The 27,873-nt window shown below is 40.5% G+C and overlaps 1 protein-coding gene across 1 annotated transcript; it reads right to left on the reverse strand.

Annotated features, from left to right (window-relative positions):
• Nucleotides 1-381: 381 nt before the first annotated feature.
• lifra (LIF receptor subunit alpha a) lies at nucleotides 382-27,111 on the reverse strand. The gene is made up of 18 exons (XM_071919671.2): nucleotides 26,976-27,111; nucleotides 14,761-14,963; nucleotides 13,840-13,976; nucleotides 13,359-13,512; nucleotides 12,713-12,988; nucleotides 12,099-12,228; nucleotides 10,709-10,845; nucleotides 10,019-10,161; nucleotides 9,502-9,655; nucleotides 8,528-8,592; nucleotides 8,047-8,284; nucleotides 7,575-7,760; nucleotides 7,325-7,426; nucleotides 7,023-7,172; nucleotides 6,581-6,718; nucleotides 5,445-5,538; nucleotides 5,099-5,165; nucleotides 382-4,751 (listed from the first exon to the last, which is right to left on the reverse strand). Exons 2-18 carry the CDS (start codon nucleotides 14,864-14,866, stop codon nucleotides 4,044-4,046), a joined length of 2,985 nt encoding a protein of 994 aa, XP_071775772.2. The 5' UTR covers nucleotides 14,867-14,963; nucleotides 26,976-27,111; the 3' UTR covers nucleotides 382-4,043.
• Between the last annotated feature and the right edge of the window lie 762 nt (nucleotides 27,112-27,873).

Here is a 27,873-nt window from a genome sequence, read left to right on the forward strand (position 1 = left end):
CTTTATGATCAACATTTTGCACACTTTAAACAACTTAAGATATTTACATATATACTGTGTGTGTGTGTGTGTGTGTGTGAATGAGAGAGAGAGAGAGGGGTAATTTTTGCCTGTGGTACCTATACTGATCATATTTGGAACCCAAGCTGTGTAAACCTATAACAATGGCTAAAATTCACCTGGTACATACTAGTACTCACATTTTTTTAGTGTGTTACTGCACAAATTATTCCACGAGTAGGCATATTTATGTTTTCATGAAAGAACATAGTGCTAAATGAATACTGCTATTTTTTTTGTACAAAAATGGCATAATATTGGGCAACTGGAGAAAAAGGATAACGCTGAAAAGTGGCAAGACATTTAAATATCTTTATTGCCTTTAAACAAGTGGCATTTCACCTTGTTAGCACTGTTTACAATTAGTGTTGTATGTTTTGTTCACTCAGTAAAGCATTATTCTCAGAAGCAATTCAGTGTCTCTTTTCATTCAATCACTACTAAAATATTCTCCAAAATATCATGAATTTAAAGCATTTTCAGTAATGACAGCATTTTCAGTTCACAACAATTTTTCAGTCATGTCGTCATGCACAACATTAGTCAATATTAGTGTTTGAAAGCAATAGGGTACCACGAAAACAGATTTAAAAGGTATGAATGTACTATTTGGTAGTATACAACATGCATAGATTTTTGCACAAAGATCTAGTGCTAGAGAGGAAAGGCAGATGTGTAAAGAAGACAGTGTACCCAACTGCATAAATGACAGAATCCTAACTTTCTATTGAATTAATGGGGGCAGGTATGGGACTGAATTGGAAATTGCATCTCTGTTGTTCTCATGTGGGAGTTTGAATAGAGAGTACTCGCTGGCCCAATAGTAAATATTTAGTCTTACAATGTCTCTGGCAAAGCTACACTGCTGTGATAAGATGGTAATGCAAAGCAGGCTACACTATTACAAGACTGTGCTACAGCAGACAGAAAAGACAAGATCACAATTCTAATTCATTTTACATGATTTTTGAGACACACTTTCAAAGTTTCCTGTATAAGCATAGTCTGACACAACAAACGTGTATATAATCAAAGAGGAATGCCACTACACGTCATAGGAATATATCTGGAATCAACACTAACATAATTTGCCTTTACTCCCTCAGAAAAGCTGGTTAGTCACTATTGACAAAGCCTAATGCAGTATAGAGAATATATTTTACAATTTAATAGAGCATAACTGTTACTCTGACAAGGGAAAAAAAAAGACAAAAGATTATGTACAGTTTGTTATATAAAAACAAAGATTTAGAGATAAACAAAGGTGCAGTTTTGTTGACCCAAATCAACATAAAAGTATGTGTTAACACATAGCATTCATAGGTTATTCTCCAAAGCCCTGCTTGTTTGGGAAAGCAGGCTTCAAAGGAAAAGAATCTTGCAGCCATGTTTAAATACTTGAAATGATATCCTCCCTTTATCGCCTTGAAGTGATCACTGATCTCACCCAATTCAACTGGTTCATTCACTTCTAACTTGTTCTAACTTCTCACTTCTAATTCTTCTCACTAACCAAGTCAAAATCAGATCAAGATTCCTGTCAAGATGGAGAGGGGCGGATACATTTTCCATAGTAGTCAAAGTGGACTGCCTATTATCTGTTCATCGCTGAAGCCATCCATTGTAGTTACTCTAAATCATCATTCACGTCACAGTAGTTTTACTTAAAGCTTTTTGGCTGGAGGTTCTGAGAAACAATTGGCCCTAGACTGCCACTGAGACAAACCAGGGCCTGGTTTCCTAAAACACAAGTAAAAATTTCCTAAAATAAAATAAAAAAAATCAAATTTCCACTTGGTTATCTTTTAATCTTAGCATTACGATGCCTTTGGGAAACCGAGCCAAGGATGCACCCTTGTAACAGGAGAGCAAGTACAGCATGAGGGGTTATTAGTCAAAATTACTGTCCCACGTCTGAGCTCCATTATTTTGGCGTTTCCAGAGAGCTGTCAAGTGACCGCCTTGGGCCCTTTTTTCATCAAAAATGTATGAGGAAGGTTTAGGATAGATTTGCAATGACAGAAAAAGTTCACATTTTCTAGATAATTCAAATTCAGTCTAGACTTAACTTTCAGATCTCTCTAAAAAAAAACTCCAAAGCACAGCAAATCCACATCAAATGCATTATCTGTTAACTCTCCAGGATTAAAATCAAAGCAACCCAAGCAAACAATTCTTCACAGCCACACAGATATAGTGTGAGGGAGTAACAATTATAATGTAACCACACTTTTAAAATTTTAGCACTTGGCTAAAACTAGTTGGATTCTGACATCATTTGTACATTGCATTATGCTCAGTGCCAGTGGGATCTGTATTTTCTCATGCAATACATTTCTGATCAGTTCGGATCTGAATTAAGCGATTGTTTTTCTTTAGATTTTACATAACATTTGTGAACAAGGCAGTTTGGGAAAGGTGATATGGTGCAAATGACTGGAAGCATACCATTTATCAAGGCAATACAAACACTGTGTTTTTACCATCCAGGGTAATCCTCATTGATTTGGTACAAGGCTTGTACAATTGAACAATTGGAAATCATCAACTCAACGGAAAAGTTCCTGGCACATCACTGGGGAATAATGCACCACAATGCAAAACAATGTTAAAAACAAAAACAAAAAAAGACCAAAGAGGCCACAGCCTGATTCTGAAATATGTATTTCTTATAAAAAAAAAAGGAGTGGGGTGTGGCTGAACCAGTAATCTTCCATCTCCCCTACTTCAGGAACACACAACAACAACAAAAACAATAAAAAGTAACATGAAAGTCAGTTTGTTCATGTAGTTACATCAGTTTGTATTCATGTTCTAGCTTATATCAGTGTATATTCACTGGGCCCATCACCCAGACAATTCCAGACCATAATAGACTCATGTAAAATAATGACTATTTCTCATTCATAAGTGTGTCTTTCAATTAATATCTTACCCCTCAGTAACAGTCATCTTTCTAAAATAGATCAAGTCTATAAAGATGGCAGCCACAGGGTCCGATGTCATTACCTTTTTTTTTACTCCTGACTTATGAAAACAGGTAATGACAACAAGCTACTGTGAAAATCATTTAACCATCAACATCCACTCTCTCCATTTCAGACAGATAGAAAGAGGTGGAGGAAATGCTGGGTCCATGTTAGGACTGATCCAATGACATTGATCCAGGTGGGTGCCATCTTTATGCACCCGGTCCATGAGGACAACTTTGTATCATCTTTACAACCAAATGCCTTTTTTTCTTTCAGTAGCTCGTCAGCTGTCATTACAACACAGTCCAGGGTTACTGTAACGAGTGAGTTTTCGGGATTAGTGCTCTTCTGTATAGTGAATAGTCTTTGTAGTGTTCTTCCAAGTGTTCCTTTGTTTTTGTGTTTGGTGTCCATGAGATTTCTAAGCTCACATCACAAAAACGACGCATTTGAAATAAAAACCAAAATATGGATACACTATATTGAAACACAGGATATGACATTGCTAAATGCCCATTGTAGAAAGTCACTGAGTGTCACAGCAAAGGCAGTGAGGGACTGGACAGACATCAGACTGCCAAGGGGTGCGTTCAGTAATTTTTTTTAAGAGATATGCTGACAGAATAGAACTTTGTTGACTTATAAATATACAGAATCTTTGCTATTTATATTTGCATGAGAGAGACAACTGTCCTCAGTAAACTGGCATAGGTTTGCATGTGAGATGATGTTTATTTCCTTATGTGAGAAATAAATACCTTGGATAACATTATTAACCTGCTGGTCTGTCAAAGCGTAATCATTAGACTGTAATGTTATATCAGAGGATACATTGTACCTGTTTCATTAAATTATGTTTCTACCTGTTAAGATCATGTGGGATGGACTTCTTTGATGCATGACACTGACAACAGATAAAAATCAATTGAGTATTCAATCTGGAAGATTTGTGAAGGTTTCACCTCCAAGAACGCGACCCCCCGGGCTGGCTGCTAGTAGTGAGGGATGATATCAGGGTTTCACGGATGACAACAGGTTGTGGAACCAGGTCGTTGCCGATGACGACCCTTGACCTTTGCTCTCTGCATGTTCCTCTGACCCGCTGTCGGGGAGGAGGAACTGAGTGGAGGTGACAGAGGTGGGGGAGCCCAGAGAGGGGGCCAGGCCTCCACCTTCCCCGGCCTCCACGGGGGAGTCCAAGTGCCAGGAGCACTGGGGCTGGTAGCCCACGAATGGGCCTCCTCCGGCAGGCTGGGGCTCTGGGAAAGACTGGGGGGGTGCTGGAACCGGGCCTTGGCTTGGGGCTCCAGGTTGCATCTGGGGCTGGTAACCTCCTCCTCCACCTCCGCAGTTGACGGGCAGGTCAATCTGAGGCTGGTGTCCCTCAAAGGGGCCCTGCTGGAGCTGGAAGGCCAAGGAAGACCCTGAGGTCTGGATCCCTGTGTAGGTCACATCGGTGCGCGCAGAGTCCAAAGAAGATGCAGAAGAAGCCGAGGAGTCTGGGAAACGTGGTCTTATGGGCCGGTCATCTATCACTTGGTTGTAGTAGCGTAGTGACGTCGGCTCGTCTGTGTCAGCTGGCTCGTCTCCTGTCCCCAGCCCTTCCTCATCCTCATCTTCCTCGGGGATGACGACTAGCGCTTCCTTACTGGAATCCCACTCAGGCTCTTCTACGATATGGACCATGCTGTGGGGAGAGGGCTTCACATCCAGTGGACCCTGTAAGACACACCAGGGGAATAAGCACTTGACTGAGTTGACTCAATGTAAAAGGGAGAAAATCGTGCAGCCTTTTTCTCGCCACTAATGATCAAAAACACACAAATATAGGAAGACATATCAAATTTGATAAAGAAGAAGAACATATTCAAAGTTCATTACACATTGTCACAAAGCAGACTGACCAAGCATTATCTTGACATGATGATGGTCAATTTGAGTTATGAGTTTTTTGTATAGATTTCATGCAGAAGAAGTTTAGTAGTGCTACTTTTTTCATGTATTTATACCATCAATATAAAACTTCACACTGATGCTGATAAGTTTGGGTTAGACAGATACTGTACCTGTGTCCTGGACCAATCACCAGGCAGTTTGGGCTCAGGTATGTCTGGATAGAATGCCTTCTTCACCCTGGTGACAGTGAAAAACAAAATGTTACCTTACAACATTCATTAACTACTAGCCAGCATCAAAAAGCTAAATAAATTCAAATAGTATCTTCTAATAACTCCGGTGTACAGAAAAAACTGCTGCTTGGACCGGGTTGTAGCTAGTGGTCCCCTATCTTAAGAACATTTCTTTGCATAACAAGTGGAGTGGCTTATACTTCATGCATTATTTAAGGGAAACACACACACACACACACACACACACACACACACACACACACACACAGCATGGCAGTCTCACCATTTCCTCTTCTTGTAGCAAATGAAGGTGACAAGGACCAGGAAACAGGTCATGGTTCCCAGCGAAGTCAAGATTTCCAGAATCAGCCAATCAGCTATGAGGAGAGACAGGAAGTATTAGTGATGTCATTACCCTGTGCAAATACAATTGAATGTCCCCACTGAAACATCAGGCCTGGTGGTCATTTTTACCAAATAAACCACTGGTTTCAATGTCTTTAGGGGTCTTGGGACAGTATTATTATAAAGGGGGGTCTGGTGATTGTAATTGTTACCTGACAATCTCAATGAATTGTATCCCATCTGGAGCCAGAATATTAATGATCTTCCTCAGCTACCCTGTTTCAAGTCAAACTACCTACTTTTTTCAGATATACAAATTCCTCTGATTTTTTTCAATCTGTAGCACTATCTAGCGGTTTGGAATTTAAGAAAATATTATTTTGATGTTTTTTTCATTTTTGCAATTGCACAATATAAGCTGCACAAAACAGTGGTTTTAGATTACCTAGGGTATAATCAGATAATTTTATCTTTGATGATTATACATTAATACAAAAGGTGCAGGCGTGCAAGTAATTTTTTACAGTTTTAACAGTTGCTTGGCATTTCAAATCTTGGGTATTTCTGGTAATATTAAAAATAATTTGGGACAAAATCTACGTTGACTGATGTCATGATGTAACCATCATTTTCCTTGACTCCAGGTGAAGCTCATGTCACCCAAAGAGGGTTTTAGGGTGTGAACTACAAGATTTTGTTCATTTTAACTAACTCTGGTTACTGTTCAAGCTAAGTTTTCTTTATCAGGGTGTTGTAAGAAAACTGAGGAAAAAAAAACTATGATGTGGGATTTTAACCTTGATCTGTTACAGTTTTGTTTTGTGATTTTTGTGAGCCAGGAATTATATGGTTCTATCTGACATTTTTAGGCAGACTTTAATCAAGGCTAATTGCTGGTTAACCAACATTGTGGCTATGTAACATAGCTGAGCCTTCATTTATGTTTGTGGGAGTATCTACTGTAGTCTCAAATAATGAATTAAAAAGTAAACAAAAACCTAAATAATGCACAAAAAACACATTTGTGAAATAAGATTCCAGTCTCTGTAGGCAGTCGGAACTACGGGTACGTACTGTATGTCTCCATGGTGATGGAGGCTGTGGCGCCTGTGTCCTCGCCTGCTGAGGTGAAGGCCTTAACAGTGAACTTATAGGAGCCTGCAGAGAGACCCTTCACTGTGTAGCTCCTGCTTCTAGGGTCTGACAGGTTGGCTGGAGAAAGAAGGAGAGGGTGAACAAAAAAAGGGGGAGAGGAAAGAAGGAAAAGAAGGAGCGAGAGGCAGGAGAGGGAAGAATGAAGAGGAATGTGAGTGAGTGATGTGTTTAGTACAAAGTCAAAATATTACACAATCCATTGTTTTTTGCAAAATCATGTGATTGCAACATAAATTGTGATGCATATGTATGACATATGAAGTAAAAAAAATAACAATTTCTTTCTCAGTGCTTAAAAAATAACTAGCAGCTGTAGTGTATACAGAGGTAGCACTTCACTTTCACATTTAAAAACATTTACCGAGGAGTGTGAGCTGGGAGCCATTACTGAGGTAAATGTGGTAGCCCAGGAGGAAGCCCCTTCTGTTGCCCAATGGGATCTCTCCCCAGCTCAACTGAATTTCAGAGTCATGCTGATTGGTTAACAGGTGGGGGACAGAACTGGAAGGGACTGTGGGAGACACAAGAAGGGGAGGGGAAGATAACGGAGGAGAAGGGGAAAGGTGGGAATGAGAGAGGAGAGGAGAGAGAACAAAGTAGTCAGTAACTGAAATGCAGAGCACCATTTCTGAAATCATGTTTCCTCCTCGGTGCTCCTCTCACCCAGCTCCTGCATGTATCCCTGCCAGCGCTGCAGCAGCTCTGGGGCCTCTGAGGAGCAGCTGTAGAGGGAAAAAGTGTACCTCACGCCCGGCTGGAAGGTGCCTGATGGCAGAGACAAAGGTTATCATGAATCACATATTTTACAAAGTAAAAAAGAGAAATGCTTTCTCCAAATATTGAAAAAAAAGCTCTCTTTTCACAGAACTATAATGTGGTTTTTGGATGAAAGGAAGTGTCTAGGCTGGCATACCTGACTGTGCGGAGATGTTGGTGTTGTCAGCGACCACCTTGGTCCACTCCACGGGGCAGTCCTGCAGGCAGGAGGCATCGTGCCACTCTACCACATAACCACAGCTGGCGTTGGCATCGCTCTGCCAGGACAGAGGGAAACCTCCATCCATGTAGACGGCCCTGGACACAGCAGGGGGCTCCACGTCTGTACAGAAAACAAAGACAGGTGTCATGCATGTCCACGTCTTCAATTTCTCCTTTTTTTAATAACTTAAAAAAGTGAGTAAAATGCATTGTTAAATGTCAGAAATGTATAGAAGTCAATGGGAAAATCATCTAGTTTTTCTCAGCTCTTAAAAAGGTGACTGTTTAGCTGAAAATATTTGTTTGCAACAAGAAATAAAACATGTGCCTTTGAGAATAAACAAGTAAACTTTAATCTCCCCCTTCCCGAACCTCCCCCAGTACTCTCTCTCTCCATTCCCACATACCTGTCAAACGTAGAGGTATGACTATACTTGCAGGCGGAGACACCCCAGCTGCATTCTTGGCTATGATGGTAGCTATGACCTTGTTGTTACCGCTGCTGGTAGTGATGTGTGTGAGGTTGATCGGCACAGTGAGGGTGTTCTGAGGAAGGGTTTCTGTGTGCTGTACGTTCTCCTCTGGGCTCCAGACAGTCACCTCATAACCTGTGATCTGACCGTGGCTCTCTCTTCGTGTCAGAGGCTGGAAGAAATCAAGGGAGAGCGAGAGAGAGAGTGAGAGAGATAAAAAGAAAAAAAGAAGCGGATGGGGGGGATGTTAGGAGACAGACTTCTGTCATCTGATTGTGGCTTAGGTTTACCATTTACATAAACACGTTTTACCACAGTGTCCCTAACCACTGAAAAGCAAATAGCCTATTTTGTAAATCAAACCACATCGATATACCTGCTGCCAGGTCAAAGAAAAATAAAAAGTAATATTCACCTTCCACATGACCCGCCCAGTGTTGTCTCTGTCCATCCACATCCACACATCAGGAGCCTCGGGGACTGAGAGAGGGAAAACAATTGTGAATACTGAAAATAGCATCGCCATTGCTGTTTAATAATTACTAATTTAATACTGAAGTAACATTGCTTACTATTGAAAACAAATGGAAATAATTTACCAATTACTGAAAATAGAATGGTGATTACTGAAAATAGCATAATGATTGTTGCAACAAAAAAAAAATACACAGTGAATACAAAAAAAACATGGTAATTACTGAAAAATAACTGTCAATGCTTAGAATATTTCCAGTATCAAAACTCTGTTTTCTCAACACCATGCTGAAGGTGCATGGGGAATAGCACCACCTTGTGAAGAAAAACATCTGGCCTTCAAGCAGCAGTCATTCCAAAACTTTAGAAGGTCCCACACTTTCACTTTCAAGTCATTCTTCATTTTCTCTTCAAGTGCTCCATATTAGCAGCACTGAACTTGCATGTGTATATACAGTACGTGTGTGTGTTAATGAAATATCTATATATCGTGTCACATTTTTTGCACTTGCTTTATTTTAAAGTCAATATGCAGCTAGATTGGAATGTTTTTTGGATAATTTCATTTTCACTTCCTGATGTTTGCATTCCTCAAGATAAAATTAGGTTCAACCGCACATCCCAAAAACCTTTGTAATGGATACAATGTCTACATAATTTGTTGTGATGAAATGTCTACATAATTTGTTTCTTAAATGACAAAATATTGTTGTTATATTTGTTGCTATACTTCAGTGTAATGAGTGAGAATGAATCATTTAAGATAAAGTCAATATGCACTAACATTAATTAGTTGCTACCAGTCATTAAACATGAACTCCTTGGGGCATCCTGGTGGCTCAGTTGGCGGAGGCGTATCTGCGGTAATCTATCGAATAAAACGGAAATACCACAAATAAGATAAAAGCTCCTTACTGTCGATGCTGGTTTTGAAGGCCAATGGGTTGCTCCAGTCGCCCCACTTCCAGAAGTTCTGCTGGGCTCCACAGCGGACTTTAACACTGTAGTCCTCATCAGGATGCAGGTCCAATAGGACCACCGACCGCAGACCCACACCGGGGAAGGTACGCTGGAGACATACATTAGATCACATTACTGTTTGTTATTTTGGTGATCCCACAAATGGAGAGAATGGACATTCTGATACAAGTCAGCATCTGTGGGGAGTAATTTGGCTGCTGCACTTATGCTGTTATGGAAATGTGCACATGAGACAAAAAGCAGTTGGTTTTTTTCCCAACATTGATAAGATGGATAAGATTTGACTGAACTTTTCAGTGACACACACACACACACACAGAAACCATTAAACTCAGACCCAATTACGGTACACTGAAGAGACACACTGGCTTATAATTACGTATAAACACACAACATTTGTACTTCCGCTGTAACACACACACACACATTAACACACACAAAGACAACTCACCGTTGTACTGTGCCAGTGGGAGGTGAGCTCTACCTGGCAGATGAGAGCCAGTGAGTCGTAGCTCATGTGCTTCCAGTGCCACAGCACAGTGCCGTTCCAGGCATGGATGACAGAAGTCAGGTTAGCCGGTGCCACTGGATGCACTGGGGAGAAAGGGAGAGACAATAATCAATAAGCAGAAGAGGAAATCTAATCTGTATCTAGATTACACTATACCAAAAAAAATCACTTCTCTTCACAAATTCTACAGCGGAAGAACAATAATGGACCTCTTTGAAAATTCACAGTTCTGTGACACTACATTAACATTATTCCTCACTGGTTTGCCCTTGAAAACTGCGCTGAAAGCAGGGAAAACCCCTAGAGCATTTTAGTCAAATTACAGTCTACTACTACTGTCTACATGTGTTTACAACTCTGAATAACAGTTCAATATGGAGCCAAACATTATTCAGAACATGAAACTTGTATGTCAAATGTTTCTTTCTTTATTTATATCCATCTTGCTTTGATGCAATTGTTTCTTGCTTTTCGGCAATTGAACTGTGTGCCACTGCTGTAATGATTTTTTTTTTCTTTTCTGCTATCAGTATTATTTTATGCTCACTGGCATTCATTTCCACTGTTCTTGATGTATTTATTACCTACTTTTCCACTGTATCCTTATCATTTGAAAAGTGCTAGACCTACCTCTGTGACTGAGTTCAGCAGAGTCGCTCAGGCTGTATTGGCCCAGTGTGTTCTTAGCTACCAGGGTCCAGTTACCATCCCACTGGGCCAGACTGCAAACCACCTCCTTCTGGTTCTGTTTGGCCTCCGTACAGTTCCTTAAAAAAAATAAAAAAAATAATAAAAATTTGTACTACCACTGCAAAAAATAAAAACAATAATATGGCACATTACCAATCCAATCAGATTGTCTCACCCAATCTACAGACACAGGCCCAGACACATTCCTGATGTGACTTCTGTTCTGGCCAGCCCCCTGCACAATTCCTGTAAGAGGTTTGGCATGCAGCCAATCCCCTGTCAATGTTAAATGGATACTAAAAGGCAGCAAGTGGTTACTTAGGCTAAGTGCTTTATATTCCTTGTAACCCTCTCTCTATCCTGATCTTTTTTTTTTTGAGGAGAAAAATGTTTTTAAAGAGAAGCAGGATGAACAACCATAAACAATGCAGGGATATCTTCTCTGAAAAAGTCACCTAAGGCCACTTCCTGGCTTGTGCATTACCCCAATTATTCACCATTCCATCACTGGGATCACTGGTTGTCTAAGACAAAGTCCCACCAGGACCTTGTGTGTGTCTCTAATATACTGCGTCTCTTTCACCCTTCCTCACTCATTCCATGTTAAAATGGCCTTTTGGATTTGAGCCAGGTATAGTTACTGTACTGTGGCTGTGATTAAATAGGCTTATTATGCTGTGTGTCCAAAGAGACAATTAATACTTTAGTTTGTATTACACTTTCAGTGTCTGCAAATAAAATTATAAAGGAAAATTAATTCAACTTTTTTTCCCACAAGTGTCTTTCACAAAAAAATGATGTCAGAGCTGGATTGTCATTGACTACATAAGACATGAAGAACAGGACCTACAGATGTGCAAGGAAGGTCCAACACTGATCACAAATAGAGCGAAAAGCAGCTTACAAATCAACAATTATGAATATTTAACTATTTCTGTAAACAATGTCGACAAAGTATGCAGCGCAATTGTACGGTAACAGGCTGATCTGCCAATCCTGGGTTCTGATTTAAAGGTGGAACAAATGTGAAAATATGTTTGTCTCAGCAATGTACTGTAATTCACTGCTGGGTGCACCAGGTTAAAGAAATGTGATGCCTCCTATTTGCTGATAAATACTGCGATATTGTGATATGCTGCCGAAACATTTCTTCATGACTCTTCTGAGTTGTGTAAGTGAAATGTACATTATCATCAAGTGTTTTTTCCACTGATGTTATATTCTGCTGGAAAACAATTTTCAATTTTCAGCCTTTGCCTGGCATGCCTTGCTGTACCGTAAGGTTGTGTGTGTGTGTGTGTGTGTGTGTGTTTGTGTGTGTGTGTAGTACCTGCTATTCAGTGCGTAGTATGTCTTTCGTTTCTTGCCATACAGGTGTGTGTCTTGTCCTCTGTTCCACTGGCACACAGCTGATGTCAAGTCACGAGTCTCACACACCAAATCACTGGGCAGTGGAGGATCTGGTGGGGGGGGGGGGGGGGGGGGGGGGGGGGGGCAACAAGTAGAAACCTGATTATTTATATATTCGGGATAAAGAAATGTTTGAAACATTAAATAGATTCAAATGCCATACCAAAACCTATTTAAAAAAACAATATGTGCAAGCACATTCTGAAATAATTTGATTGAATAATTGATTTGCTGTTAATCATTACCATGTATCAGCAAAGTTTTCAGATAAACGAAGTCCCATTGTATAATAAAATTGTTGTTATCTTTACTATGGAAAAACACATCACAACTTTGTATTTATCTTTGTTAAATACTTCCCATCCCACATTGACCGATCTATTCACACCTATCATTCTACAGTCCTCTGCCTGACTGACCCACTTCCTTATCCCTCAGTCTCTCTCTCCCACCACACAAGCTGCATCCATCCATCTCAGATCAGACAGCCATCACAGCTCCACTCTTAACCATGCACCCATCAATCCAACTTACATCCGACAAACACCACTGCTCCGGTCAGTATTGTCTTGTGTTCGCTGCTACAGAAGACATTGGTTCCTGAGACGCTAGAAGGTCCCTGATTGATCCTTGTGGCGGCATAGCTCCGCCTACTCAGGCGCGTCACACTCATGACTGTGTCTTTGTAGCGAATGCTACCGAAGAGCATCCTCTCTCCCACAATGCAACAGAAGGTGGTGTTGGTTCCCACGCTCACAACTCTGTCTTGAGGATACATCTGGGATCCCTCGTTCATGGGGAGATCCATTCCTGAAGAAGAAGAGGAGATGAAGGAGAAAGAAACATGAAGAGACAAAGATGTAGAGAGGGAGAGAGATAAACATCTAAATTTAGGTACTCACGAGAGTAAGACACAAAATTTCAGGGAGGAAAAAGAAATCAAATTGGAGATGGACTTAATTTCTCTCATGTGGAATAAATGTATTCTGTTAATCCCTGATTGACGGGTCAGACCTAACAGATACTGTTGTTCTAGTCACCGATGTCTTGTAAATCCTCTCTGGAGTCAGACTTGCAAACCTGACAGCTTAAAACTATCTGTGTACTTGTTTGTTTATTGGCATTAGTCTTCATTGTACTTCCTGACTTCTGGAATTATAATAACTATTGGCCCTCTGACCTTGCAGTATCTGAGTGTCGCTCCATTCACTTGTTGTCTGCCCATCTCTAGAGCGGATTCGGACCGACAGTGAGGTACACTCCAGAGGTTCGACTGAGGTCCAGCTCCACTGGTGCCGACCGCTCACCTGGTCTGCTGTCACTGACACCGTCCCCTGTGGTTAATGTAGAACAACAACAACATGAGGATGGTAGGACGATTATGGCTATCTTTATAACAATGGCCATAGCTCAAGCAGGAAAGAAACACAACCTATTCTCATCTATATCATCTACATAACCTGTGATATAAAAACAGGTACACTGATAACCATGTTTTGCTGACCAGCTTAGTTTATGTCACACAACAGATAAAAACGTCTAGTGCAGCAAAATGTGCAGATGAGGCCAATAAACTAAATATATCAAAAAGAAAAGAAAATATATAAGAACAAATACAAAACAATAACAATGAAAACAAAAAAACATAGAAAAGCCCTTACGTGGAAGACAGTTTCACCGAGTTCAGTTCTTAGAATCATGAGGTCAAAGGTTGTGGCTGCTCCTCCCAGCCAGGACAAAGACAGTTGCTGTGTCTCCATGTTGGCTGACAGGCTCACTTGCTGGGGTACAGTGAGGACTGTAACACACATACACACACACACACACGATTACATTACATAAAGGGTAACATATATACACATTGTTATACAGATTCAACTGGTGGAGCAGAGATTGAAAGACACAGCACAGCATTGCTTCTGAAGCCTCTTACTAGATGGACAATATGAGCCAATGTGTACTGGAGATTTAATTCCATTGAGTCATACACTCATCACAAGAAGAATGGTCAACTCTTTTAGTCTTTGGGCAGGGGTTAAGGACATAGAACAGCTATCACATAACATATCCGCTTTGACTTTGGTTGTACACAATACAAAGAAACCACATACACACGCAGTGACACTCGGCGACAAACAATACACATGATGTCATACCCTGGCTAGGACCAGGAGTAGGGCATGACTTAAGTGGTAAAGGAGCCAGACATTCAGGTAAACGTCAGGTTTTGGTAAACTTCTTCCTACACCATTTAGCATCAATGTTCAACAATCATACAGGGAGAAATCCATTGTAGAAGAGGCAAAGATACACATTTCTCCATTGACAGTAGCCTCAATAGACCATAATGCAATGCAGCCACTAGAAATGTTGCTTTTTGCGTAAGGGGCATTCTGAGAAATGTAGGAATTCACTAACTGAAGTACAAGTAGACGAAGGAGGTTGAGGGAAAGTGGGTACAACAAAACAGTAAATTACAACACATCATCACAAAATAACTCCTGGAATGCATTGAACATCGGATATAACAGTATAAGAGTATCCAAGGGTGGATTTTTCTTTTAAGGGAGTCAGAGTCTTACCATCTTTGGCGTGGGTGTGTACAGTAGAGAGGCCCAGAAGAACACAGATAAGCCAGACAGGGCTAGAGTCAGGCTTAGAGCTGGGACTGAAACTTGGGCTAGGCATGGTGATCAGCGTCTGTAGATCCTAATGTGGTGGTCTTCCTCCTTACAGCTACAGCAGGCTAGACATCCTGAGAGCCAAGACACGGACAGAGGGCCCCCTGTGGGAAAACACAGCAAGAGAACTTAAGATAAATCCACTAAAGATCTGCTAAAACTTTGGATAAACAAACACAAAATAAAAAGCAAATAAAGCCTAGGCTGCATGGCAAGTCATTCCCTTTTTCAAGACTAATCAACAAGACAAATTTTGATTAAACCAAACTTCCTGACTGCCTACAGGTCTAAAATAATAACATAACAAAACATCATCTCCCTTATCCATTCGACCCCTCATATCAAAGAGTGCACCAATTAAAATAAAAACACATTCCACCCCGTCACAATATTTTTTTTGCAAAAACAACAGGAGAGACGAGGCTAGTTTATATTTCCGGTTCCCTTGGCTACAGCTGTGTGCACTGTCGTTCAGGCTTGATGGGGTGTAATACGGTGAATGTGTTGAGTTTGTTGTTTAGATCATGCCTACTTGTTGTAGTTGTTCCTTATTCAGGGAACATTCTTGCATGTACAGTAATCTCATCAAATATCTGTGGATACTTGGCCAACTTGCTGGATTCTTTCACTGCTCTATTCTGGGGTGCAGCTATAATCTGATGTGCTATTTTGAATTTCTGCAATACTGTTTTTACTTTGCAGGAAGAAACACATAGCCATGTCTAAACTCATTCTGTCCTAGGTTACTGTTGTGGTCTAATTTTCTGATAGAGTGATCATGATCCCAGAACTGGGTATAAAATTGTAAACTGAGCATATCACTCTGGGCATGTTTCTATTTTGGTTGTGAGACAGAATGAGTGACTTTCTGTCTCACAACCAAAATAGAAACATGCCCAGGTTGAATATCTTTCCTGCCAACTTATTATTGTGATAGGGTTGACTAGGCAGATACCAGCTCACCTCCAGGCAGACTAATAGTTAACTATGACATCTAAGATCACTGACTAAATATTTCCAACAAATGCCCCACTCTTTCAGCCCAGAGAAACCTTGTGTCTGATGAAGAGAATTTGTGTGTGTGTGTGTGTGTGTGTGTGTGTGTGTGTGTGGGCCCAAAGTCGCATGATGGTCCTCTTGGAACTAATGAATTCAAGTTTTTACACCCAGTATCAAAAAGAGCTATAGCCAAAGACAAATTTATTGTGTTGCATTAACAGACAGACTCTGGGTCTTCCACCTCCGAAGATAGATTTAAAGACCCCATGAAAGAGAAAATTGAGTTCACTTCAAGACGTGTGTTTCTGATTAAAAGTAAATATGAGTGGGAATTCTATGGGCTGAGCAGGAGGAGGGCGGCGGCGCACTGCCTGCGTATGTGTTGACTGTGAATGGTCTTCTGCAGAATATTCTTTCAGTAAAACGAGAAGTGCAAAAGATCCTTAATGCTGATCCCTGCTTCACAACTCAGAAGTGCTTTTTTTTTATTTTATGGGGTCTTTAAAGTCAAAATCTAATCTAATCTAAGGCACGCCCATGTCTTATCAAATTCCTCTTTCTCTTCACCTTGTGCAGTTTGTGACTCAGTGGGAACTTGGCAAAGGTGTAGGACTAAAATTTACACATGACATAATTATTGAAGGCGTGCTCTTGCTACTTAAAAAATAGCTTTGTGAAAAGCCAGACTGGGAGTAGGCGGACAGTACAGCTGGGAAAACAGCTGCCAGCGGTGGGCTTTCCAGTACATGTGCTTACAATAACGTCAATGAAATACTAGTTTTATCACGGTTTGAATCAAATGCCCAGAAGTATACAGACAATGCGTAAAAAGACACACCACAGTGTGGCTTAAAGGCAAAAGACAAAGTTACTACAGAAGTGAATGTGAAGCTTGACAGATTATCGAATTAAGGCTTCAGTCTACTGTCACAAGTTAGAGTGGATATACACAGGGGGTTCACTTTGAGGATACAAATTCCTTTCAGGATACACTAGATGCATATAAAAGATCCCCAGACAGAAATACACCAAGTTAGGAAGGCTGCTGAGGTACTGCAGAGCTAAATGAATTTGCCAGACTTTCGTTTGCAAACCACATGAGCCTTCTTTTCCTCATGTTTTATTTGGCTAGCTTCAGTAGTGTAGTTGAAGATACACACACGTATATATGGAGTATGCCCAACTTTTTCTCTGGGGCATAAGAACTATTCACTTACCACCAGCATAATTACCCCTGGCTTATATGGGATGGTGGGGTCAGTGTACCCATCTCTACTGCCAGCATACCCACTTCCTTCCACTAGCACCATTAGCCAGTGTGGTGGAGTGCCATTAATCCTGCTCACTAGCTGTGGCTGGCGGTTCATTACAACCACCTGTTTGTACAATTACCTCTTGTGCTCCTGCCAATTTGCCATGTGGTGATGTTATGGAATACGATAAACAAAGTTACACTGACAGGCCATATTGCTGCTCACTGAAGCTTTTCATCCAGGTACGGTTGACTGCACTATGCAGTTTTCCAGTAACTCCTATTTCACGCACTTCCGCCTAAACTACACAGCATGTGTAACATTTCTGTATCCAAAATTTTGCAGCCCAGTTACAGCTGCTACACCAGGTCCATTCTTGTTCCGCCACGATCTGCTGGTTGTGTTGCACCATTTTACCTATGTGTAAGTGAACACATAGATCCATATTTTGATGGTCATAGATGCTTATTTTTCCACAGCAGGCTGCACTGAAGTAAATGGCTGTGTATCTGATCCGACCCTTACACAAACAAGTGAAATAGAAACAAACTCGTCTCGAGCCGAGCCGTTGCACACACTCACACCAGTTAAAACTCAGTGTTCTACTGCTGACTACCAAGCAGCTCCACTGGAGCGATTAGGGAGTCAAGTGCCTTGGTCAAGGACACTTTGACAGCAGTGGTTGAGGGAAGGGAGAGAGTTTTTCATGCACTTTCCCTGCTCAGATTTTTCTAGTTAGATCAAACAAAAAAATAAATCAGTTACTATGGTAACTAGGGTTGGGCGATATGTCAAAATTTTCCTACCGGCCACCGTCAGCCCAACAACCGGCGATTGCCGATATATTCGCCGGGTGTCAGAGCGGCTAAAATTGTCACTACAATAACAATAGCTGGTCCACCTTAAAGGTCAGTCCACCTTAAGTGAGCCTGGTCAGGTTAGCCATTGTCGCTAACTTTGGGACTAACCCCCTTCACTTTAATCAAAAACTAAACTGTACACACTGTCGCTGCCCGATCTGAGTCAACCGTAGATGTGAGTCGCGCACATCTCACAGCGACAGTCAACTTCTAGTAGGCTATGTAATGTTAGCTAACTAGAGAAAATGTCCGCTAGCCGTGATGCTAATTTTCGCTATGTTCAACTCCATTGACTTATGCTAAAAACGTTAGCGATCTAAAAGTCCGCTAGCTGCAACGCTAATTAGTGCCAAATCCCATGTAATTATGTTAAAGTGTTAGCGACTTAAAAACTGGATCTGAAATGGGTTTGTCGCTGCCCGATCTGAGTTGAACATACCGAAAATTAGCATCACGGGCTAGAAGTGTGACGGTGAGGTCACACACATGCATATATTTATGCTATATATAACTGGTTCTTCGGATCACGTCGGAAATCAAGTGTGTTTATGTTTATGGTTGTACTAAACGCCACTCTGGAAGGTGGAGTGAAAAGGCAACTGTCATAGAGAGGGTGGAGACGTGATGTCGTTTAAATACGGGATAACGGCGCCCAACTCCAACTGCCAGTTCCTATTCGCACACGCTTTGAATTGCGCTTTACAGGTTAATTATTTACCATTAAAGCAAAATAATATGACAAAAATCGCCCAAAAAATCGCCCAAAAAAATCAACCGGCGCTGGACTCAGCCAATCGCCGATAGCCGATATATTCGTCCTATCGCCCAACCCTAATGGTAACACAAATATTGTCAAAATACAGAAGACAAGCAGAAAGCTTGCACATTTCAGCTATATCATACGGCTATTTTGTATACTTCATTGGAACATTCAATGACAACAACTGCAAGAATATACTTGGATAAGACACATGCTTAATCAGACAAGCTAATAATCTAGGCAACGAACTACAAACCTATTTTCAGGCCACCATGGATTCCATTACTCCTGCTAAAACTGCATATTGCAAAAGAACGCACTGGACAAATCATTGCAACAATAATGCAATATTGGGTATTAGGGATGGGACGATATGCATATCTTGCGATACGATTCGATACAACCAAGATAAGATGTAATAAATTAAAGTTCAATGACAACAAAGTATGACTGTGCAGATTTATGTTTATTTTTGAGTCACAAATCTTTCTAGTATCTGGCATTGGCTTGCTACAATGTAAACAACAATTAAAAATGTCATTACAAAGTGCAAATAATGTAGTTTCAATGGAGAGCTTGTGAAATTGTGATGGGCAAGCCATCTCATTTGTGATTACTACAGCAGAGTAAAATGGAGCTAATATTGCGATTCATTTTTCTGCCCCACGATACGTATTGTCACATTTTTATATTGCGATATATTGAATTTCAATATATTGTCCCATCCCTATTGGGGATACAAAAGGTTACAGATTGGCATACTGAAAAAAGTAGGTTAACTGCATCTAAATGTTGTATCAATATAGAAAAGCTGGTGAGGAATGTAAGGCCAAGCCTCAACCACTCGCTAATGTGTTTGTTATTGTCTTTAAGACGGAAAGTTAGACAGAAACAAAATGAACATGCCTACATAAAACATGAGAAGAAATGTCACAAGAATTTAATTATTTGAGCTTATTTTTAGTAAGCCTAAGCCTGGATGAGCTTGTGTGTGTGTGTGTGTGTGTGTGTGTGGGTGTGTGTGTGTGTGTGTGTGTGTGTGTGTGTGTGACCAAAATGCTGCAGTGCAGTTGGTCTGGTTTCCACTGAGACAAGCTGGGACAAGCCTTGAAAAGTTTGGAAGCTTGATAAAATAACACTCTCATACAAATAGGTACTGCCAAACCCATCACTTGCAAAACATGACCTGGAAGATTTTTCTGAACGCAAATTACACACAGACACACAGAGAAGCCAAGCCCATTACAGAAAACAGAGTCACCTGGAGCTACTTCATGAAGCAACACACAAACACAACAGCCAAACTATTGCAGAAACCACTGCATGTGTGTGTGTGTGTGTGTGTGTGTGCGTGCGTGTGTTTGTGTTACGCCTTCATGCAAGCAACCTCCTTTCTGGTGGTAGAGCGACAGACTAGCTTAGATAATAGGTAACAGTATGACCCTAATATAATCAGAACAGGCTATCATTTCATTTGATTTATGATTTGGCCACTGCAGGCTTTATAAAACACATGAGAAAACATCTCTCGGTCTCCTGGCCTCTGTTTATTAGCTTATCTGTCTCTGCTAATACTCTAAGCTATCTATCGATGTTCATCACCTTATCCCAAAACATCATCACCTCTCACTTCCCCTACAACAGCCCAAACTATGAGCAGAGGGCAGTTACAAATGTTGTAGCTAGCATAAGATAACAACCACTCTCTCAAAAATCCTGACATATTCTCACAATTTTTTTGAAGAATCAGAGGGCCGGTATACTCTTCAAAATTTATAGAGCTGCTACGAATGCCAAGCACTTCTAGGCAACAATGACACTGCACATGAGGCTACACAAACAAATCCACACTGAGAAGTCAGATTAAAGCAAATTAAAGGGAAATCAGAACAGTAACAGTCTGTCTCCAATACTCCAGTCTGTTTTTACTTATCTAACTATTCATTGTTCCATTCCAAAACATAATTTAGTTTAGTTTCATTTTTATTTTGACACTGATAAAAGATAGGATCTTATAAAAACACAGGGATAAAATTCAATGATAAAAACACAGGAAGAATGTAAAGAAACTACTTATATGTGCAGTTGAAATAAAAAAAAATCCAAGGGGCTTGTGAAAACAAGACAAACAAAAGAAACAAATAAACAACAAAACAATAAAGATGGTAAGTAAAGACAAGTGAACAGGATAACAATATTAAAATGACAACAGAGCACGACGTGGTGGAAAAATCTTCCCCTCCAGGCCATAAGTCCACAGGAATTCATAAAGAACATCTTGATAATCATTTTTCTGGACCACTACAACATTTTCTGTCCTCTTGGAAATTTTGTAGCAGTGGGGAGGCAGGGAGTAATTTAAATTCTGGGACCTGCGCTCACTCCTGGTCCCACTGCTAGTACCAAGTTCCAAGATAGTACAAATTCCACATACAGTTTGAAAATAGCTCTGTAGCCTACATGGACAAACTTTGCAGTATGTACTGTTCCTTCTATTTGTTTGCTTTGGGTGCACAATAACACCAACCGATTTTCAGTGCGCAATTTCCTGATAGTGGGGACAATTTTATGACAGTTGAGAGCCTGCTACTGCTGAATTAATGAGTTGTAAACACTGCAGCACCTCTTATTAGTTTACAGTATTGGTTTCTTCATCTGGCCAATCTAGCTGTTCAACAACTCATTCTAAAATACCTTCACCTCCAGATAAAATTCAGAGGCAGGGCTCAAGCAAGAAAAGACGTCCTCTACTACTGCCTAGTCCAGTGTTTCATAAACTATGGGCCTGGACCCAAAATGGTTTCTGGGCCTATTGTAGGCCTAGTGGGTCCCCACATGAAAAGAAAAGCAATAAGTTTTAATGGCCCTGGATCCCAGGGAAGGTTACTTTTCCAATCCGGGCCCCAGGCTGGAAAAAAGTTTACAACCTCAAAATCTACAACCATCTGAGCTCTGACAGAATCAAACAAATCCACAGCACACTGAGGGGAAGGGGGGGGGGCGGGGCAGACATAGATTCTGGGAAATCTAACCAAGAAACTGATAGCTACAAATGCACACAAACACGCCCGCAAATCAATACTTCTTTGCTGTTCTCTGGTCCTTGTCCTTGCAGCAATAATAAGTGTGACCACAGACAAAAAAGACAACAAGGATACTGTCATTACTTCAAAACCAAAGAGTAGCAGGCCAATTTGAGGGAAGAACAAACTAGCCTAGACTACACAGTGTCATCATTTGGAGTTTGTCTCCTCTGTCCAGGCTGGACTTTGCCTCTGTTCTGTTTGACTATGGGCGAGCGGCGCTATTCTCCCGTGTTAACGTGGCCTTTTGGAGTGCGTGGCTATGGAAAATGCCATCATGTCTCCGAATCCTACGAGCCTAGTAATTAACTCAACACAATGGGCCTGGTTTATCACTTGTTTGTATGTTTTAAACATCCGAGGGCACTAAAATACTGGGCTAAACTAATTCAAAACATGTAACACACAATGCTTCCAATATATTAATTCAGGGATTGTGCTAGAGAATATGAACAGTTAGAGCATTATGCAGAATTGTGCGTGCGTGGGTGTGGGTGTGGCATGTCACTCCACACAAAAACAATGTCATGTTTCTGTCATAAAAGTATCTAAAAGTACAACAGTGGAATGATATACTCCACTAGAACCAAAACTGAGACAAAAATAGGGATGGACTCGGAGCCAAAACCAAAATTACTCCAAACTACCAGTGCTTGAAAAAAAATGATATGGAAAACACTGCAGCACACATATCCAAAGGTTTTAGCACTATCTAATGAGTAATTTATATGTTTTAGATTACCGTTATGAACTATGCTCTTTGTACATTTTGTACATAACTCTCAAGTGTTACGTTTACTTGTCCTAGAGCAGGGCTATTCAACTATATTGTTCAGGGGGCCACATTGTCAGAAAGCTAAGGGCCCGGGGGCCGGACATTTCCCTGAGCTATTATTCTCATTATGTATGTACACTTGACACAACACGCCACCACATTTTCAAAACTTTTATTTCGCTACATTGTGTGGTGGATATGGTGGAAAAGCTTGATGCCTTTGGGAACAAACTTGATCTATTCCACGCAGATTTGTTATCAGGGAGGCTGCTGCACTTCAACACACTGAAGACAGTGGGTGAATATGAAGAAATTCATCACACAGCTGAGGGCGAATTTCTCTGCTAGATTTGATGACTTTGCCATTTCCAGGGATGTCACTGAATTTGTGCATGACCCATTCACGATCAGCCCAGGCGGAGAATTCTCCGCTAATGTGAAGAAGGTGATGCTGTTGGACGAAGCGGTGATTCAAAGTGAACTAGTTGACATCCAGGCCTCCAGCGAAATGAAAGCTGCTCTCCGTGGTGGTGAAAGCTTGAGCACTTTTTGGGTGGCTTGTCCCCAAGACTATGGCACACTGAAGACGTTGGCTATGTATGTGCTCACCATGTTCGGGTCCACCTATACATGCGAACCTGCGTTCTCAAAGATGAACAGTATCAAGACGCATGAGAGGAACCGACTGTCAAACCAATCTTTGGAGGACTGCTTGCGAATAAGCCTAACAGCTGTCAAGCCTGATGTTAAGAAGTTGGTGTCAGAGGGGAAATGTAATTTCTCCCATTAACCAAATGTAGTATTTCAGCCTTAGGATTTTATTCATGGGATTCATTGTTAAATGACATGGTCTACTTAACGTTTTATTTGATGTACAGATGCCTTGCAGGAACCGTTCGAACCGTTCCATTCGACTGACTCTTGAAAGCAACATTTCTGGCAACTAAGGTCTGTCCGTTTTATTTATTTATATCCATTTTCTGTTGTCACACAAGGCTGGCATTTGCCATAATCTTTTGTTTTTTAAGCAATGTTAATTAAACCAATTTTCTTCTTTTTCTTTTTTTGACTGAGAAGTTTTGGTTGTTATTATGAGTCACCGTTATTGTGCATGTGAAAAAAATAAATAAAACGAAATGTTAAATAAGAGCATGTGAAAAAAAATAAATAAAACGAAATGTTAAATGAGAGCTATGAGTTTGTCCCCATTCTTGCATGAAGATACGGCACAAGCCGCATTCCATTCATAAAAGACGGGAATTCATTTCAGCTTCACCTATCCTAGGTTGCTGCTATTCAGTGCACAACCAGCGAAGCAAGCACAGCTTTGTGAGTGAGGTAGGCCTGACTCCTGCATCGGGTTGTGTAGGCTACTCGCTAATAATAAGCTGACAGATGGATTTATAACGTCTTTAGAACCCGCGGGTCGAACGCACATATTTGGGGTCGGTAAATCATTCTAGGGCTGCAACTAACGATTATTTTCATTGTCGATTAATCTGTCGATTATTTTCTCGATTAATCGATTAGTTGTTTGGTCTATAAAATGTCAGAAAATTATGAAAAATGTCAATCAGTGTTTCCCAAAGCCCAAGATGACAAATGTCTTGTTTTGTCCACAACCCAAAGATATTCAGTTTACTGTCATAGAGGAGTAAAGAAACCAGAAAATATTCACATTTAAGAAGCTGGAATCAGAATTTTGACTTATTTTTCTTAAAAAATTACTCAAACCGATTAATCAATTATCAAAATAGTTGGCGATTAATTTAATAGTTGACAACTAATCGATTAATCGATTAATCGTTTCAGCTCTAAATCATTCCTAATAAAATTATTTCCATCTCAATTGTTTTTGGGGTTGCTTCAATATTGGAAGAAAAAAAATGCTAGATATTCTAAATACCGGAACGCATTTTTTTCCTGCTCTTATTTTCTGAATTCATTAATATTCTGCGGCCCGTGGGCCGCCAGTTGAATAGGACTAGAGGGTGCTTAGTTTTGCAGCCGAAGAGCATATAAAACAATATGGAAGACAACAGTACAAGATTGTGCTATGAAATGAACCCTGCCTTCCTCGATGATGGATGTTCAATGATATTCATCTTCATATTTATTTCTAAAGCCAATGAACACCAATTTTACTGTAACACCCAAAGTTTCAAAACAAAGAAAAACTCTGGAGTGTGTGTGTGTGTGTGTTTTTCTCTCACTAAATGTGTGGGATGGCCTACTTGGAGCCAAATCCAGTCAAAAACTTGTGTGTCTGTTGACTCTATTCTAAGCCTACACTCAACAACTCTGTCATTAGGCCGTCATACTATGACCACCAGAGCCAAAGAACTAAGCAGACAGAGGCCCCAGTCTACTATATGTGTGGCGACATTTTGAAACTGGATCTGAAAGTAGCCGCTAATTATGCTTGACCTTTGAATGGGACGAGAGAGAGACCGGATGTTGGAGAGAGAATGAGTGAAACACAGAGGAAGAGCGCGCGAGAAAGAGAGAGTGTGAAAGAGTGAGTGTGTCTATGTGAAATGTTAAGTCTCTGGCCTCGGTGGAGAAAGGACATTCAGTCCTCAGTGACTGTAGCTTTTGGATCTCAACCAAACAGTGTTTCCTTCCTTCCCTTCTTTTCCTCATTGTGGATGACAAACCCTTTCTGACTTTAGATGTAAATCACGGAAGCGTCAGGAAGTGAGTTAAATAGTCCCAAGAAATGACTGGCTTAAAAAAAAAACATGGAACATTTAAAACATGCACACAACCCTTCACCCCAGAAAAATATACAAACCAGTCTGATTTCTCTCAGCACAGACACAGCAAGCTGACTGGTCATAAAGAAAATACACCAACAGGGCTGCCTTTGTCCTGCCAGGTAGTCGGCTGGCTCTTCATGTCCATGCAACTTGTTTTTGTCTGACTAATGTTCTCAGTGTTTCCTGTACATTCAGCACTGGCACCATGACAATGTGTACCATGAAAACTAATCATTTGGACATATTATTCATAGTTCCTTTGTACTGCTCTGTCTAATCACATCACATTTAGTCATGATATAAAAATCCTGCCTGGGAGCAATTCCAAGATACAGGACAAAATAGCACCTGTCCCTTACTGCTGAAAGCCTTAAGGACAAACACTTACCCCGGGGAAATCGAGTGTAACACATGATGCCGCGGCCAATATACACCCTATTTGACTTACATGCAAATGTAAGTAAACACATGTAAATGTACAATATATAACAGAACAGAACAGAACAGAGTTATCAATAGGCAAAGCATCAACTGTCTCCACTATTCTACTTATCCAGATGCAGACAGACAACTGATGACAGTGATTCTGATCAAATAGCTTATTTTCTTTTGCTGCTCTTTCAATATTGCCATTTCAAAACACTATGCTGCAGTTTTAAAACTGCTGTATAATAAAGGTTAGAATTATTATCAGTAATACCAACCGATCAACCAACTATGAGTAGATCTAAAATTAGAGGTACTAGCACTACCACCCTGTCTGTGAGAATAAATGTTGACCAAGCCTTGAACAAGAGATATCATTCAACACGATGAGGAACACAACTCTTCCTCTGTGCATGTAGACCGTAGGTCGGGTCGTCCAATATATTTGCACACAACTCGGTGTAAAAATGAACATGGTCGTGACATTTTTAAAACACGCACAGAGAGAGAGAGAGAGAGAGAGAGAGAGAGAGAGAGAGAGACCAAGCGAGCCAATAGCTGTATTATTCCAAATTAACGTATTACAGTGAGTGCCATACTGTATCACATTAGTTTGTAATAAAAAATAAAAAATAATAATATATTTTTTAAAAAGAATAATAAAAAGACTGCGTGATCCTCTTTACCCTGATGACAAGACCAGCATCACGACGACGAAAGACACATCACGCATCACACTTCGGGTCCTATGCACAAATAACGACTAAAAATGCTTGCAAGTCTGTTCACTTAACATTTAGTAGGTGATCATATCTGTTGTTTATGCTTCTTATACTTCCATTAAAACACGTGGGAAATAACAGATTCGACAGCAGACATCCCCAAGCACATCATCACAGGACGGGCTTGCATCATTAGCATTAGCAACTGGACAACATGATGGATACAAATAATTCTGATCACAGTGATGGTGGCAGACAGTCAATAATTTCACAATACATACAACCTGTTATAAATTATGACTATCCTCTGTATCTTAGAGCGAATGTAGGCTGAGCTAGCTAAGGTGGCAGTTACAGGCCATTTCGTAGTTACATTAGCAGCACCCTACCACACCAAATTCATGTTTGGAAAATTTCTGCTAGCTAGCTGCCTACCGCTACTCGGTTATTATGGAGTTCAAAAATAGCACCACAATTACCTCTGATGTAGGTAGATATCCCCTTCACCACAACTTCAGCCGTATATTCATCAATTCGTCAACAAAAAAGACGGGTCAATTATTTTTTTAACGAGTCGATACCTTCACGTTGTAGCCCAGTACCCGTGTGTACACAATTCCCACTGAATCCAGAATAGGTTGGGATTACTGGAAAAGGGCGGGGCTCAAACCAGGCCTGTGAATGGCATTTAGTTTGACCAATGAGCCACGAGAGGCGGTTCTTTGCACAGTGTGATACCATAGCCATTGGCTCTGGATTTTACGACAGAGAGGCGTTATTGTGCTGCATTCATTTCACATGGGAAAGATGGGAGATAAAACCTTTAAAATACCGTTGACGTTTGGCGATGGACCCGATGGACGCCGATTTCTCCGACTTTTTGAATTCTGACATAACCATTGCAAATAAAAGGGAATGGCATATTTATTTCAAATAAAATGAGCTCAATTAACGATTTTCATCATATAAATAATTTTGTGACAACTATTTCACGCCATGGCATAGATTGGTTGATGTTACTGTTACGGTATGCTGTAAATTATTACCTCAAATGTGGCCTATCACTCACTAAGAGAATGTGTGTTAATGTTAAAAAGGCTGAGAATAACAATCATCAAGAGCAGCTGAAGTTTATAGAAAAGTTCAATCGTTGTGTTTCACGGCTTCGAGCGAGTTTGAACGCATGAACTCTTTGCTTTTGACCGTCAAACCCATCAAACTATTATTCCCATGTGAAATGAAGGCAACATAAAGTACTGCGTCGAGTGGTTATTTTTATGAGCTGTGATTTTTGGTCAGGGCTATCTATCTATCTATCTATCTATCTATCTAATTAGATGTTACAAAAATTCTCCTCACTAATTGGGGAAAAAACAT

This window comes from Centroberyx gerrardi, chromosome 8 (assembly GCF_048128805.1).
Source record: "Centroberyx gerrardi isolate f3 chromosome 8, fCenGer3.hap1.cur.20231027, whole genome shotgun sequence".
Taxonomy (NCBI): Eukaryota; Metazoa; Chordata; class Actinopteri; order Beryciformes; family Berycidae; genus Centroberyx; species Centroberyx gerrardi.

Bases quoted from the DNA above. Each gene is read 5' to 3' on its own strand.
- lifra (XM_071919671.2), bottom strand. From the start codon at position 14,866: ATGCCTAGCCCAAGTTTCAGTCCCAGCTCTAAGCCTGACTCTAGCCCT. The intron at 10,162-10,708 runs GTAGGTCTAGCA...CTTTCTCCCCAG, and splicing joins TGCTGAACTCAGTCACAGAG to TGCATCCAGTGGCACCGGCT. The intron at 5,539-6,580 runs GTACGTACCCGT...CTCTCCTCATAG, and splicing joins CATCACCATGGAGACATACA to CTGATTGGCTGATTCTGGAA.